At 47.8% G+C, this 17571-nt stretch overlaps 1 protein-coding gene across 1 annotated transcript in view; it reads left to right on the top strand.

The window, feature by feature from the left end:
• ZNF143 (zinc finger protein 143) overlaps window positions 1–17337 on the top strand; it is a 49025-nt gene extending 31688 nt beyond the window's left edge. The window contains exons 9-15 of the mRNA XM_044269831.1: window positions 2559–2634; window positions 3009–3134; window positions 11418–11597; window positions 11965–12192; window positions 13923–14050; window positions 14161–14304; window positions 15038–17337. Coding sequence (XP_044125766.1) covers window positions 2559–2634; window positions 3009–3134; window positions 11418–11597; window positions 11965–12192; window positions 13923–14050; window positions 14161–14304; window positions 15038–15121 — 966 coding nt within the window. The 3' untranslated portion in view covers window positions 15122–17337. The remainder of the gene's footprint in view (window positions 1–2558; window positions 2635–3008; window positions 3135–11417; window positions 11598–11964; window positions 12193–13922; window positions 14051–14160; window positions 14305–15037) is intronic.
• The last annotated feature ends 234 nt before the right edge of the window (window positions 17338–17571 follow it).

The raw sequence follows: 17571 nt of genomic DNA, 5'->3' as shown, positions 1-17571 counted from the left end.
TCATTGCATCTTCTGACCCCCAGAGCTTTTTATGTGCGAGGCTCGTTTTTGTGGGACGATCAGGTTGAATGGGATTATTACTGGTTTTTATTGATGCCATTTTGCGATGTATATGACGTTTTAATCCCTGTTTTATTCAATATTTTTGGGAGGTGGAGGAATGAAATAAACCGTGAATCAGTCATTTTTTCACGCTACGCTGTTGGCTATATGGGATAAGTATTTTTGATACGCAGCGATGCCTAGGATGTTCCTTTTTTTTAATTATTATTATTATTATTCATTTTTTAATTATGGAGGACGGGGATGATTGTAATTTTTTTTTTTTTTTTAAAGCCTTTCTTTTTTAGCTCCCCCTAGATAATAAGCCCTCATTAGGCTGCGTCTATGGCTACTTTCACACCTGCGGTAGGTGCGGATCCGTCTGGTATCTGCACAGACGGATCCGCACCTATAATGGAGACGCTGGTATCCGTCCAGAACGGATCCGTTTGCATTGCCATGAACAAAAAACGCTGCTTGCAGCCAGACGGATCCGTCCTGACTTGCATTGAAAGTCAATGGAGGACGGATCCATTTTCAATTGCACCAGATTGTGTCAGTGAAAACGGATCCGTCCCCATTGACTTACATTGTGTGCCAGGACGGATCGGTTTGGCTCCGCATCGTCGGGACGGATCGGTTTGGCTGCAGGCAGCGTTTTGGTGTCCGCCTTGGAGCGGAATGGAGACGGATCGGAGGTAGGGATCGACCGATATTGATTTTTTAGGGCCGATACCGATAATTTGTGAACTTTCAGGCCGATAGCCGATAATTTATACCGATATTCTGGGAATTTTCATTTTTGAAAAAAAAAAAAAATTCCCACAAATCTGCTGAAAATTAATGTTTATTGTTAATGTGTATTTTTTTTTTTTTTGTAAATCTTTCTTTTTCATTTATATTTAATATTTTGGTGTTTTTATTATTTTTTTGTAACTTTTTTTTTTTTTAACTAACTTTTAGCCCCCTTAGGGACTAGAACCCTTGTCCTATTCACCCTGATAGATCTCTATCAGGGTGAATAGGAGCTCACACTGTCCCTGCTGCTCTGTGCTTTGGGCACACAGTAGCATGGAGCTTATCATGGCAGCCAGGGCTTCAATAGCGTCCTGGCTGCCATGGTAACCGATCGGAGCCCCAGCATTACACTGCTGGGGCTCCGATCGGAGGAGCAAGGGAGAGGGGATCCTGTGGAGGGGCGCACTGCGACTGGGGTGGGGGGGGCCCTATGAGCCGATACTGGGGGGCTTGGGGGGGCGCACTGCGCCACCAATGAAGCTTAATCTCACATTTATGCATATACAGGAGGCGGGAGCTGCAGGATCACATAGCCGGCTCCCGACCTCTATGAGCAGTAGCTGCGATCCGCGGCACCTGAGGAGTTAACTACCGCAGATCGCAGCTACAGCTCATAGAGGCCGGGAGCCGGCTATGTGATCCTGCAGCTCCCGCCTCCTGTATATGAATGAATGATAGATTAATCTTCATTGGTGGAGCAGTGGCCATAGCTCCTCCCCTCCTCCTGTCCCCTGTCCTTACATTGGCGGCAGCGGCAGCACAGGGGGAGGAGACACTGCTCCTTCTCCCCTGTGCTGCTGCTAAGGGGAACACGGAGAGCGCTGTCAGCAGCGCGATCTGTGTTCCCCATACGCTATCGGAATATCGGCAAAATAGATGCCGATACCGATAGCGGTCAAAATCCTGAATATCGGCCGATAATATCGGTAAATCCGATAATCGGTCGATCCCTAATCGGAGGCAAACTGATGCGTTTTGAGCGGATCCTTCTACATTCAGAATGCATTGGGGCTGAACTGATCCATTTTGGGCCGCTGAGCCCTGAAACGGATCTCCCAAGCGGACCCAGAAACGCCAGTGTGAAAGTAGCCTAGAATGTGTTGCATTGAATTGCTCTTGCAGGATTACGACGTTCTTATGGAGCCCGCCACCTGCAGGGCTCCATGGGAACTACAGCTCTAAAAGCCATCTTGGTTTCTTCAGAGAGACCAGTCCTTTCACAGACCACCCACGGTTCCCCCTTTCGTCACGTGGGGAGACATGAAGGACTCGGGAGCGCAGCGCTGTCAGGTGTATTAGGAACATTTTACCATGCCATCTTGGGGGTTAAATGTTTTCAATCCTTGTTGTCGCCGATCAGACATTAGCCCTGAAACAATGGACACCCAGCGGCTATGGCACCCAATCCATTCCGAAGCGGGTGTCATCTTTAAAGTGACATGTATGGAGCTGGTCGGCAAGGGGTTAAATGGAGTCCCTGATTTGTCGTCTTTCACTTTTTATTAAGACCGGTTAAGCATTTCTTAGTAAGTTCCGTGTCTGGGACAGCTGGATGACAATCGGCATAGCCGGCATTACCGCTCCCCCCGTGGTTGTCACCCAGTCTGGTTACCCCTCATGGATGGAAGTTTTGGAGCTTGTTGCTGTTGGAGTCCTTTGATTCTTCAGATGTTGCCGGATCGTCATCCGCTGACACAATGTAACTTTATATCTAATAGGTGCACGAGCGATCGCACACTGGGGACCGGCCGTACCAGTGCGAACATGGCGGCTGTGGGAAAGCGTTTGCAACAGGTCCAGTAATCCAAGATCTCTGTCCAGCGGTGCAGGGACTAATGAAATGGGAACCTAGTGAGAGCAGCGCCATTTATGGCCCAGGGTGGGGGGCACTGCACATTCTTCTTTTATTTTTCTGACTTCTACTCCAGTTACCTCCAAAGCTGCATTCCCAGCTGACTTCCATCTGTCAGCACTGGACCATGACAACATTGAGCAGCAGGAGGAAAGAGACTGAATTCAGCTGTGGATGTGCTCGCAGAAGAAGGACAATACAGCTTTGGATGTGACTGGAGTACAAGACATGATAAACTCTGGATCAGTCAGTTCTAGACAAGTGAAACAAAACTTTTCCAAAGTTCCGGATTGTGACGTCTCACTTATTTCTGTAGGCTACGGGTTAAAAAGCCACGTACGGACGCACACAGGAGAGAAGCCCTATAGGTGCACAGAGGAAAACTGCACCAAGTCCTTCAAGACATCAGGAGACTTGCAGAAACACATCCGAACTCACACAGGTAAGTGGCCCCCGCGCCGCCATCTTTTCTGGAGTATGTCAGCAGCGCTTTGAGTAACTGGTGCAGTGTTTTCACTGCTACGTTTGACCATAGGAAATATTTAATAGATGAAATCCCGTCTTGACCTAGAAATTCACAGCTGAGAGTTTGTTACGGTGTATCAGTACAGGTGAAATGGACGTGATACATGTGTAACAATATTGTTACTGGATTTTTCATTTTTTTCGCCATCTGATGCAAAGATTTACTCTATTGCTCGGACTAGAAGGGCTCATTGAGACGGCCGTATGAATGAGTCTTTATCCGTGAATATAGAGAACAAGGTGGCTGGAACTGGGGCACCCACCAATATGGCTCACCCTGCCACCAATTAATTCAAATGTATACGTGTAGTAATGATAGGCACTCGACATCTGGAATCCTTTCAAGCTGACGGCATTTACTGAAATGAACCTTAAAAACCTAATCCTACTAAAATATATGAGGATACAAATACTGGTTAAAATGGGACATGGTGTCTAAAAACCAGTTCAGCAAAATCTGCCTTCCAAAAACCATACAGCGCTCCTTTCCTTCTGCGCCCTGCCACGTGCCCTTACATCAGTTAACGACCACATGTGGGGTGTTTCAGTAAACCGCAGAATCGGGGTAATAAATATTGAGTTTTGTTTGGCTGTTAACCCTTGCTTTGTTAGTGGGTAAAAAAATAGATTAAAATGAAAAATCGCCCAAAAAAGTTAAATTTTGAAATTTCATCTCCATTTTCTATTAATTCTTGTGGAACACCTAAAGGGTAATCACAGTTTATAAAATCAGTTTTGAGTAACTTGAGGGGTGTAGTTTCTACAATGGGATCATTTATGGGGGTATCCACTATGTAGGCCCCACAAAGTGACTTCAGACCTGAACTGGTCCTTAAAGTGGGTTTTAGAAATTTTCTTAAAAATTTTAAGAATTGCTTCTAAACTTCTAAGCCTTGTAACGTCCTGAAAAAATAAAATTACATTTACAAAATGATGGCAACATAAAGGAGACATATGGGGAATGTTAAGTAATAAATATTTTATGAGGTGTCATTGTCTGTTTTAAAAGAACATAAATGTACATTTTTAAAATTGAGAATTTTTTTTTCACTTTTTTTTGTAAATTTGGGATTTGTTCATAAATAAAGGTGAAATATATTGACTCAAATTTATGACTGTCATGAAGTACAATGTGTCACGAGAAAACAGTCTCAGAATGGCTTGGATGAGTGAAAGCGTTCCAGAGTTATTACCACATAAAGTGACACAAAAAATGGCTTGGGCAGGAGGGTGAAAACTGGCCCGGGGTAAAAAGGGTTAATTCATAGATAGTATAGAAACTTCTAGCGACTTTACATACAGCCCTAAACACAATTATGGGGGAAGGGGGGGGGGGGTAATTTCTCAGTGCCCTGACCGGGAGGCTCCTTTTGTTCCCACTCATGTAATTTCTGCCGTTATTTTCTTTAAATATCCAGCGATTCCCGCCGCTCGTTGCCTGCAGTGTTTACAATAAGTGTTTCCTGTCTCCATGGCAACATCCTGTTATATAATATTCCCTAACAGACGGTGACGGCAGCTTGGCAGGCAGCGAGGTCTGTATGCACTGGGCGGGGAGCCGTAGCAGAACATTGTGTCCTCCACTTGGTGACGCCCCGTCCTTAGAAAGCAGAGGAGAACGTTGCGTTCTCACCGAGGAACAGCTGCACAAATAGTTTCCAAAAAGTCACCAAATGATATCATTGGCTGACAAGATGGAGGAGGGGACGGCGCTTGTATTATACGGGTCAATATCCTTATTGCCCTGAAACTTATTTCTGTAATATAATTTATCGCTTTTTGTGTTTTACTGAAAAAACTGGGACCGAAGGTCAGGGAGCCCACGGCCACCTGTGCGCAGTGTATGGAGGATAGCGCGGCCACCTGTGCGCAGTGTATGGAGGATAGCGCGGCCACCTGTGCGCAGTGTATGGAGGATAGCGCGGCCACCTGTGCGCAGTGTATGGAGGATAGCGCGGCCACCTGTGCGCAGTGTATGGAGGATAGCGCGGCCACCTGTGCGCAGTGTATGGAGGATAGCGCGGCCACCTGTGCGCAGTGTATGGAGGATAGCGCGGCCACCTGTGCGCAGTGTATGGAGGATAGCGCGGCCACCTGTGCGCAGTGTATGGAGGATAGCGCGGCCACCTGTGCGCAGTGTATGGAGGATAGCGCGGCCACCTGTGCGCAGTGTATGGAGGATAGCGCGGCCACCTGTGCGCAGTGTATGGAGGATAGCGCGGCCACCTGTGCGCAGTGTATGGAGGATAGCGCGGCCACCTGTGCGCAGTGTATGGAGGATAGCGCGGCCACCTGTGCGCAGTGTATGGAGGATAGCGCGGCCACCTGTGCGCAGTGTATGGAGGATAGCGCGGCCACCTGTGCGCAGTGTATGGAGGATTGCACTGTGCTGGGTGCAGGAAACCCTCTGCAAGGATTACGGTGAGCGGGCACAGGCCGCAGCGTCCGGCAATTTGAATAATGATTCCATAATCTGACCGATTCACCACAGATCACTGAGAGGATTATAATGTCCGCGCTCCGCTGCTGACGCCCATCACACTCCTGTCATTCATTAGGGAGGCAGATGCTTGGAGTTTCAGTCCAGTCTTATTTTTGCAGGGTTAAAGGGATTCTGTCACCTGGTTTTAGCCTATAGAGATGCGGACATGCACGGCTAGATCGCCGCTAGCATGTCCGCAATATACCTGTCCCATAGCGCTGTGTGCTTTTATTGTGTTTAAAAAATGATTTTATAGATAAATGAGCCTGGTAAGGAGCCCAAGTGGCCGCACTAACCGTTCTGGAGCCCAGCCACGGCACCGCCTGCGTCCTCCGAATCTCCTCCTTGCTCACAAAGTTAGATCGCCGTAATCTCGCAATGCGCAGTTCCTTCCCTGAGGCTGATGCCAGCACAGGGAAGGCACACTATGCCGTCACTGCGCCAGCTCGCGCATTGTGAGATTACGGCGATCTAACTTTGTGAGCAAGGAGGAGATTCGGAGGACGCAGGCGGTGCCGTGGCTGGGCTCCAGAACGGTTAGTGCGGCTACTTGGGCTCCTTACCAGGCTCATTTATCTATAAAAATCATTTTTTAAACACAATAAAAGCACACAGCGCTATGGGACAGGTATATTGCGGACATGCTAGCGGCGATCTAGCCGTGCATGTCCGCATCTCTATAGGCTAAAACCAGGTGACAGAATCCCTTTAACCCTGCATTTCTTTACAAAAAATTGTGACAAACCCTGCAGCATGTGCATTATCCCTTAGGCTTGTGTTTTTTGCTTACTAGTTAACCATTAACACTTACATGTATGACATTATGTGCAAGGGCTTGTATGGGGCAGACTGCTGCACTCAGCGCGCTCCGTACACGGCGGGTGCCGGCTCTATAATACAGGAGGCTCCCGGCCGCAATGACCAGGGGTTTTCTATTATGGTCTACAAGCAAAGCAATCTGAAGATCGCAGGTTATAGCCCCACAAGAGTAAAACGTTAAAATTATAAAAATTCCAACCACCCAATTGTATATATAAAAAATAAACGTAACAGGTATTAGCGCCTACAAAAATGTCTGAACTACTAAAATCTAAAAATTTCCTGTGCGGTGTATGTCGTAATGGGGAAATTTTTTTTTGGTAATTTGCCATTATTCAATCACCTTGTTCCACCCCACATACACACGTATATATATTGTGGTGATGTGTCCAGTATAAGTGCTGGGAGGCGTGTATATCCCCCCCCAAGGGTGCTGGTGTAAAGGCTGCTGGACCGTAAATGGCTGAGGATCTAATCCGGTGTGTGAACAGCGCTCTATAGGTGAGGTAGAGATAACACGTGTATTAGGTAGAGCCCAGACAGGCAGGGGTTTATTTTCGATGTTTGTGTGGGTGATGTGCTGAAGTGCCAAAATAAAGCACCTTTTGGACTTGAACCCCATTGTCAGAGAAGTCTGTGATTGTGACCCCCTGATATTTATATATATATAAGTTTGGACGCACCTTCTTCTCATTCAAAGAGTTTTCTTTATTTTCATGACTATGACAATTGTAGATTCGCACTGAAGGCATCAAAACTATGAATTATCACATGTGGAATTATATACATAACAAACAACTGAAAATATGTCATATTCCAGGTTCTTCACAGTAGCCACCTTTTGCTTTGATTACTGCTTTGCACACTCTTGGCATTCTCTTGATGAGCTTCCAGAGGTGGTCACCTGAAATGGTCTTCCAACAGTCTTGAAGGAGTTCCCAGAGATGCTTAGCACTTGTTGGCCCTTTTGCCTTCACTCTGTGGTCCAGCTCACCCCAAACCATCTCGATTGGGTTCAGGTCCGGTGACTGTGGAGGCCAGGTCATCTGGCGCAGCACCCCATCACTCTCCTTCATGGTCAAATAGCCCTTACACAGCCTGGAGGTGTTTGGGGTCATTGTCCTGTTGAAAAATAAATGATGGTCCAACTAAACGCAAACCGGATGGAATAGCATGCCGCTGCAAGATGCTGTGGTAGCCATGCTGGTTCAGTATGCCTTCAATTCTGAATAAATCCCCAACAGTGTCACCAGCAAACCCCCCCCACACCATCACACCTCCTCCTCCATGCTTCACGGTGGGAACCAGGCATGTAGAGTCCATCCGGTCACCTTTTCTGCGTCGCACAAAGACACGGTGGTTGGAACCAAAGATCTCAAATTTGGACTCATCAGACCAAAGCACAGATTTCCACTGGTCTAATGTCCATTCCTCGTGTTCTTTAGCCCAAACAAGTCTCTTCTGCTTGTTGCCTGTCCTTAGCAGTGGTTTCCTAGCAGATCTTCTACCATGAAGGCCTGATTCACACAGTCTCCTCCTAACAGTTGTTCTAGAGATGTGTGCGAATCTACAATTTTCATAGTCATAAAAATAAAGAAAACTCTCTGAAAGTGAAGGTGTGTCCAAACTTTTGGTCTGTACTGTGTGTGTGTGTGTGTGTGTGTATATGTATATATATATATATATATATATATATATATATATATATATATATATATATATATATAATAGAATATCTGGCAAAAGTCAATTTATTTCAGTAATGCAAATTAAAAGGAATTCCTTTTTAATGTGCATTACTGAAATAAATGGACTTTTGCAAGATACAGTGATCCCTCAAGATACAATGGCCTCAGGATACAATATTTTCAACATACAATGGTCTTTTCTGACCCATCGTAGGTGAAACTAAACTCAACATATGTCTGTGAAGGTTCTCCTTTATCCAGGTCATGGTATATCTGTAAAGAATAAATCAAGGCAACTGGACGTCCTGTAGATTTCTTGAAAGAACGAGTGAAACGTTTTCAAGAAATGTACAGTAAGTCCAGTTGCCTTGATTTATTCTTTACAGATAAACTCAACATACAATGCCTCAGACTCAGATCCAACCAATCAAGGCCACTTTTCTGGTAAAATAGCTGTAGTAGATGCTAGTTAGCACATATTCCTGACTGTTACATGGAAGGACTGGTTTTATCTGTCTTAGTTTTCTGCTTATGTTTCTTAAATCTTCATTTTATCTCATCTTTGATGACATTTTGAGGCTTTGGAACCAATTACTCAACTTACAATGTTGAGGCACAGAGGCCAAGGCCAAGGAACTCAAACACCTCAGAGGGGCACTTAAAACTTGTGGGTATCCAGTTTGGGCCTTTGTCAAAACAGAAGGAAGGAGAAGAAAGACCACCAAGACTACCAGTGAGGGCGAGAAGCATGACAGACGCAAGACTATGGTTATCCCATATGTAGCTGGGGTGTCTGAGAAACTCAAAAGGATGATTAATAAACATCACATCCCTGTTTGCTTTACACCCAGCAACACACTGAGGCAACAACTGGTTCACCCCAAAGACCCAACGCCTAACCACAAGATGGACAACATTGTGTGCGCAGTCCAGGCAATGAGGAATGTTCAGAACTGTATATCGGCGAAACAACAACTACATCAGCGTATGGCCCAGCATAGAAGAGCCAAAACCTCGGGTCAAGATCCAGCCGTGTACTTACATCTAAAAGGAACAGGTCACGCCTTTGAAGACAGTCAAGTACGTGTTTTGGATAAGGAGGCCGATTGGTACAAACGAGGTGTGAAGGAGGCCATCTACGTACAAATGGAGAAGCCAAGCTTGTATAGAGGCGGGGGGGTTAGACATCTATTGTCTGCCACATACAATGCTGTCTTGACACCTTTTTCTGAGAAGTCTTTATCACCTACTGACTCCAATTAGGATAATGGAATCGACACCTTTGACCCCATGCTGGGTATAATGACCTCTGACCCAATGCTGGGTATAATGACCTCTGACCCAATGCTGGGTATAATTACCAGATGTGGATTCAGTTACACATTTATTCCCAGAATTCTTGTACAGTCAGAATTGAGAAAGCTCGTTGGAAGAACGAGTGAAACGTTTTCACGAAATCTACAGGACGTCCAGTTGCCTTGATTTATTCTTTACAGATATACCATGACCTGGATAAAGGAGAACCTTCAGTCAACCTACAATGGTTTCAACATATAATGGTCGCACTGGAACCAATTCATATTGTAACCTGAGGGACCACTGTATTCTCATTTTTCGAGTTTCACCTGTACATATATATACACACACACACACATACAAAAATATAAACGCAACACTTCTGGTTTTGCTCCCATTTTGCATGAGCTGAACTCAAACATCTGAAACATTTTCTACAGACACAAAAGACCCATTACTCTCAGATATTGTTCACAAATCTGTCTGAATCTGTGTTAGTGAGCGCTTCTCCTTTGCCGAGATAATCCATCCCACCTCACAGGTGTGGCATATCAAGGTGATGATTAGACAGCATGAATTTTGCACAGGAGTGCCTTAGACTGCCCACAATAAAAGGCCACTCTGAAATGTGCAGTTTGATCACACAGCACAATGTCTGAGGGAGCGTGCAATTGGCATGCTGACTGCAGGAATGTCTACCAGAGCTGTTGCCCGTGCAATGAATGTTCATTTCTCTACCATAAGCCGTCTCCAAAGGCGTTTCAGAGAATTTGGCAGTACATCCAACCGGCCTCACAACCGCAGACCACGTGTAGCCACACCAGCCCAGGACCCTCCACATCCAGCATGTTCACCTTCATGGTCGCCTGAGACCAGACACCCGGACAGCTGCAGCAACCTAACCAAAGAATTTCTGCACAAACTGTCAGACACCGTCTCAGGGAAGCTCCTCTGCTCGTCGTCCTCATCAGGGTCTGGACCTGACTGCAGTTCGTCGTCATAACAGACTTGAGTGGACAAATGCTCACATTCAATGGCGTCTGGCACGTTGGAGAGACATTCTGTTCACGGATGAGTCCCGGTTTTCACTGTTCAGGGCAGATGGCAGACAGCGCGTGGCGTCATGTGGGTTTGCTGACGTCAACGTTGTGGATGGAGTGGCCCATGGTGGCAGTGGGGTTATGGTACAGGCAGGCGTATGTTATGGACAACGAACACAGGGGCATTTTATTGATGGCATTTTGAATGCACAGAGATCCCGTGAGGAGATCCTGAGGCCCGTTGTTGTGCCGTTCATCCGCGACCATCACCTCATGTTGCAGCAGGATAATGCACGGCCCCATAGTGCAGGGATCTGGACACAATTCCTGGAAGCTGAAAACATCCCAGTTCTTGCCTGGCAGCATACTCACCGGACATGTCACCCATTGAGCATGTTTGGGACGCTCTGGATCGGCGTATACGACACCGTGTTCCAGTTCCTGCCAATATTCTGCAACTTCGCACAGCTATTGCTATTGTTGCAACATCTGTGGCATTGTGCTGTGTGATCAAACTGCACATTTCAGAGTGGCCTTTTATTGTGGGCAGTCTAAGACACACCTGTGCAATATTCATGCTGTCTAATCAGCACCTTGATATGCCACACCTGTGAGGTGGGATGGGTCTTTTGTGTAGAAAATGTTTCAGATCTTTGAGTTCCGCTCATGCAAAATGGGAGCAAAACCGAAAGTGTTGTGTTTTACAAACCACAGTTGTGTGCATGAGGCCTAACAATGATCAAAACATTGTATGCACCCCAAAAATAAGCCCTCATATGTCTATGCTAAGTTATGACTCTTGGAATGTGGGGGGGGACGGGACGAAAATGGGCCTGGTCTTTGAGGGGTTAAACTATCTCATTATTTGCCTGCAGGAGAGAGGCCATTCAAATGTCCGTTCGAAGGTTGCGGAAGGTCATTTACCACATCAAACATCCGGAAAGTTCACATCCGTACACACACAGGGGAGCGGCCATATTACTGCTCAGAGTCCGGCTGTGGCAGAGCATTCGCCAGCGCCACCAATTACAAGAACCACGTGCGGATACACACAGGTACCACCATGCGCTGCTGCCCAGAGACAATGGATGCGACCTGTAAGGCTATGTCCATACCATTCACATACCTGATGTATATCGGTAGTGCAGGGATCAGCAACCTCCGCCACTCCAGCTGTTCTGAAACTACAACTCCCAGAATCCTCATTTCATTTGGGAGTCACAGGAATAGCTGAGGAAGTATGTATGCTGGGAGTTGGAGTTTCACAGCAGCTGGAGAGTGGAATCGGAGGCGGACGCTTCTGCTGCGGACCCCCCTGCCCCTCACGATCACTGCTTTATGTCCCAGATCTCCAGTGCGGAGGCCCCAGAGACGTTTATATCCATATATGTGACTGACCTTTGATCTTGTCTCTACGGCCAGGAGAGAAGCCATACGTGTGTACGGTGCCGGGATGCGATAAACGTTTCACGGAATATTCCAGCCTATACAAGCATCACGTGGTTCACACTCACTCCAAGCCGTACAACTGCAACCACTGCGGCAAAACGTACAAGCAGATCTCCACGCTCGCCATGCACAAGAGGACGGCGCATAATGACACGGAGCCCATCGAGGAGGACCAGGAAGGTTTCTATGTACCGCAGCCACGTAAGTGCCACCCCTCCACACCCTCTATTCCCACCCAGGACACCTGACAACCGATTCTTGAAATGAACCCGGTCTAGTGGTGATCACTTATCGCTGGGGGGTCCATCTGCAGGGGACGTGGTATTACCTAGCAGAAAGCCCCCCAATAACAGCGCAGCAGTGAGGACAGACTCTTCGCGGTCTTCTCCGCGTATCCTCACAGATTCCCCGCGCCCCTTCTCCCTGACAAGTGGCAATAGTAGCCCCCTATAGCAGCTAGGATTACAGTTGGTAATAGAAACATAAAGGGTGAAATGTATCATTCCCCACCAGTGTTACAAATTTGTGAAACCCGGTTTTGCTACTTTTTTTATGTCATTGCATTTTATTGTGCCTCACCAATTTCCAAAAAAGGACAGAATATGGGCGGAGTCATCGGCCACCTCACTTTTCTCATTTATGTCAGAAATTTGGTGTAAAACAAAACGACTGAAATCTGTGGCAGCTCTGCGCACAGGTTACCGGATGAGGCCTGCTGCGGCAGCGCAGGGCGTAGCACACGCTCATCGGGGCCAGTATTAGAACCCCTCATTGATGGCCCGGATGAGCTGCTCACCGTTATCGCAGCTGCCGGCTAGGTTGACATCGATACCTGGATCGCTATGAAGTGTCCGTTTATCCAGAACAAAGCTCTCGTGCACACACCGCAGATCTGTTTGCCCTGGACACCTGGTGAGCGCAGTGGTTTGGGCAGGTGCCAGGCCACAGCTTGTCACCCTCACAAAGGATCTGCTAACGAGCATGGCGAGGCCCGGGCAGCATCCGTTGAGGAGCCTTACCTGGCACAGAATCCGCACTGACAAGCGGGGAGGGGCGCCCCGCATTCATACATTCCTTCCCTTCAGACCGCTGATCTGGAACAGCTGCCGGCCCCACAGTCCTGCATTTTACTGCTTCCATTGTTTGTGCTGCAACAGCCAAAACGGCTTTAATAGACAAATCTAATCAGCACCAAAGTGAAGAAGTAATCGGAGGGCTCCCATAACGATACTGAGGCCCCCCCCCCCCCCCCCCCGCAGGCTGATACATTGTAGAAAACCAGCAGGACAGGAGAGATAGGATTGTCTACACTGGATACCTTGTAGCACCCGAGGTCTCTTGGAAATCTTATTTTCTTTTCGCTCGCGGCAAGTATTGACTACAGACTGTTTTACAAAGGTGACTTCTATTTACATGTCAGTGGTTCAACCAGTGAAATGTCTCCATCGGACGGTAATGGGAGCGCAAGTGACTGTGCAGAAGTTCTCTTTGTGAACAGCTGAGGGCGCTCTTGCTCACTTCCTGCAATAGAATCCGTTTCTTGCAGCGGACGGGCTCGGCTATGGGAGCACTGGGGCACGTGTTCTAGCACGCTGCTCCTTATCACTGCGTCAGTGTTTGCGGACAGTGAATGATTGATTGGGACTTCACTGAGTAAACACAGCGTCCATTGTGTTGATGCCAGGGAGCAGCTCCATCAGCCGTTTAATGTGGCGGCTTTATTATAGGCGTCAGGTTAATATTTCACGTGTTGCTGTGATCGTGGCGCTGTACTTAACGCATTAGAGAGGAACCCCAGAAAACAAGCTCCAGGCAGCAGGTTGGGGTGCTCCTTTATTCTTGTGCAGAGCTCTCCCAGGACTCGTCTGCTTGTTGGAGGCTTACAGGAAGGTGATGTAGGCAAGCTTGCTGACCGTTTCCATTTGTTACAGCGGAAGAAGTCCTGAAAGGCTCCCAGATAACGTATGTCACTGGAGTGGATGGAGAAGACGGCTTGCCGGCCGCAGTGACGCAGTCCGGACAGCAGCTGGCTCTTATAGCCCAGGATGGCACCCGGCATGTAAGTGATTACGCCCACTCCGTAGCTGATGCCCGTGTCTCGCTGTCTGCTATTTCCTACCTTTGGTGCGTTTTACCTGTGAATCTCCCCCATTTCCTCTCCCTTCACAGGTGGCTATAGTGGCGCAGGACCTGTCGGCCTTCCATGCGGCCTCCGTGGAAATGGGGCAGCAGCAGCACGGTCACCACCTGGTCACCGAGACCCGGCCGGTCACACTGCTGGCCACATCCAACGGGACACAGATTGCAGTCACGGTACGAGGGGGAGGGGCCTACAGCAACCAATCAGAGTCACACTGTTGCATTTATTTTTGTAAGGTTATTTGGAAAACAAAAGCTTCAATCTGATTGGTTGTTGTAGGGGATGAGTCAGCTGATTGGCTCCTGAGGTTAATGAGCGGGCACTGAGCCTAAGGATAAACAGTAACTTACCATGCCCAGGTATGTGGGCATGGCTGCTGGTGTGAATATGAATCTGTTGGAGGCCCCGGGACCCAGAGGTGGGGCCCCCGGGTGGGACACCTATGGCACTGACCTCTGTATCCAGTCTGGCCCCCAGATATCTGAAGTGCCCAGTGATAAAGGAGCAGGGGACGGATCCATTCAGAAGGATGGGAAAGCTGGGTGGGTGACAAAGCTGCCAGGGCGGCCATCTTGGCTGTATGTACACTGTGACAGATGTCGGCTCGAGGACTTAATTTACAGGGGATTTAAAGGAATATTCCAGTTTCAGAAAACAAAATAAAGTGAAAAGTTCTATAATGTTTAAATGATTTCAGTATCTCTGCTTGCTGTCATTCAAAAGGAAGCTTCATAGTTTATCTCCAGGGGATGTGCTGGCACACAACTATAGCGTGACCAGGACGCGATCACAAATCCCCTGGAAGTAAACACTAAAGATTTTCATTCAAGGACAACAACCAGAGATCTTGAAAAACATGAGTGAAATACAGAGCAGATGAGGTAACGCCTTGTGTTTCCCCCTCAGCTGGGCGAGCAGCAGTCCTTGGAAGAAGCGATCAGGATAGCCTCACGGATACAGCAGGGGGAGTCTCCCGGGATGGATGATTAACACGCCCCGGCCACCATCTTGGCCGTTCTGTCGGACGGGATGAGGAGATGGTGTGTCAGGACTTGTAGGACATTGAACAGTGTCCGGGGACTGTGCTAATAGTCCGGCTGCATTTCAGGGCCGTGTCCCCGGCTCGGCGCCTGCGTTTGCGCTCGTAGCGCTCCGGCCGCCATGTATTATTTGTACATAGAGATTGTTAATGATGAAATTAATACTATTTTATCTTTGCAGCAAATCATGTGCAAACCCCCTCCCCTCCCCCCACATTAAAGGGACAGAAGTGGTTTTGTACATTACTGAATTAGTCGCCATATTGGATAGAAGTGAAGGAGGCGCCCAGAGCGCAGCACGTGACGGGGGAGGGGATTCCGAACCTCATGGCATTGGTTCTCAGGCTCACGATTCGCCGGCTGTTGGGAAGTTTGTGGCCAATTGACACGAGATCTTTATCTGCCGATCCATCGTCTACGCAGAAGAGTAAAGTCGGCCCGATCCGAGGCCGACGGCGTATTGTAGCCCCCGCCTCTTCCCTCTCAGAACACATGCACACTCGGCCTGTCGTATGGGGATTGTAGTCCGATGTCTGCGCTGCTCATACACGTGAGACTTAGGGGCAGCCAAAGTGCATGGGAAGGAATGATCGCCACTGCCGTGGTTCTTTCCTATTACCGGCAGCACATAATTCTGCGCCTTCCATCCTGATGAAAATCGGCAGAGGCTCTCCAAACGCTGCCGCTCTGTCCCCATGTATCGTCAGCGCGGGCAAAACAGATCAGGATGCCTTCCATTCCATGACCGGACACAAAACCGCTGCGGCCGGTCTGCGAAACGGAACAAACTGGATCTGGCACTAAATTCAAGTCAATGGTCCTGCGTCCGTTTTTCTGGTTTGTTCAGTTTTGATTTAATACACCTGCATCTGAATGGAACGGATGCATCCCAATGTATTAAATCAAACGGAATCGTTTTGCTCCGGTTTTCAGATCCTCTGTCGGATCTCAGAACCGGAATACAAAGCGCGGATGTGAGAGTAGCCTAACAAAGGTGCACTTACTGATGTATCGGCTGATTGGCGCCACAGTTCCACCACTGGCCAGGAATAAGGGCTCCTACGAACGCTGGTCCACGATAATTGGCCTGAAAACCATTCTGTCTAAGGGCGGGTTCACATCACGCTTTATGATGTATACGTTACAGAAAAAAGGATACAAAAACACAGCACACCGCGTCCTTCTATCCTGCACAGTCCGGTAACAAAAGTATACTTATTGGAACTCTATGGTGAACGGATGCCACCGTGTGGCATCAGTCTGAGGCGTCCGTTTAATGTATACGTTTTTTGAATATGTTAAACAGGAAAAACGTCATGTGAACCCAGCCTAACAGGGCCTTAAAGCGGCTGTCACCCCATGCACCAGGCGTAACGCCCGCTGGTTAAGGCGATATCTCTTTTCTCTATAGGTAGTAGCAGTGGGGGGAAATATGAACTTGTATAATATGCTAATGAGCTACTGGAGCACCAGGAGGCGGGCGAAGGTGGTTCGAGCACCGCTACTGACGCCTATTTCCTTCAAGTTGCAACCTCCACTCCCTCCCTTTAGCGTGAAAGCCGACCCCGCCGCCACTTCCAGGTTCGGTGACATGAATGGAGCGTGCACAGTATGGCTCATAAGGGTGAATCTGAAGATGTGCGCAGGCGTGAGAGCCCAGAGGTCTAGCACTGTCAATCTAAAGGGAGGGGGGGCGGTGCTCCAACCTCTTAAGCCCGCCTCCTGGTGCTCCAGTAGCTCATTAGCATACTTATAAAAGCTCTGATTTCTCCACAACACTACTACCTACAGATAAGAGAGATGTCCCTAATCGGCGTCAGTAACCCTGGCGGGCGATGCACCTGGTGTATGGGGTGAGCAGATCTCGTGGCTGTGACCGGAGACTCGCTCATCTCTAGCTGGGTATGAAGGGTTAATGCCATGTTTCCGTAATGAATGCAGCGATTTCCACGTGGTCCCGGTCCAGTCTGCAGGGGCATGAGAATGTATGAAATAAAAAATTAAGCGTTTGCTTGCGCTGCTTGGGATGAATTCTTTCTTTTTATAGATTTTTCTATTGTCCACAACATTTGGTTATTGTGACGGTCGGGGGACGCTTCCGTTTCTTTGTAAGCACTGGTTTTATTTGTACTATGATAAAATAAACCTTATTATTTTTTTTTTAAACCCTTTATCCGTTTTCATGTTTAGTGGAATAAGAATGTAAAGGGCCGAGGCATCGCCATTATGAAATGTTCTGTACACGTCCACAATTTCTATCTGCATTTTGCAGAACGTTGGCTCCGGAAATGCGGACCCGCACTTCCGGGTCCGCATTTCCGTTGCCGAAAAAAAATAGAACTTGTCCTATTCTTGTCCACAATTGCAGACAAGAATTGGCATATTCTATTAGTGCCGGCG

This window comes from Bufo gargarizans, chromosome 10, assembly GCF_014858855.1.
Source record: "Bufo gargarizans isolate SCDJY-AF-19 chromosome 10, ASM1485885v1, whole genome shotgun sequence".
NCBI classification, from domain to species: domain Eukaryota; kingdom Metazoa; phylum Chordata; class Amphibia; order Anura; family Bufonidae; genus Bufo; species Bufo gargarizans.
This window is presented reverse-complemented; position numbering and strand designations above follow the sequence as displayed.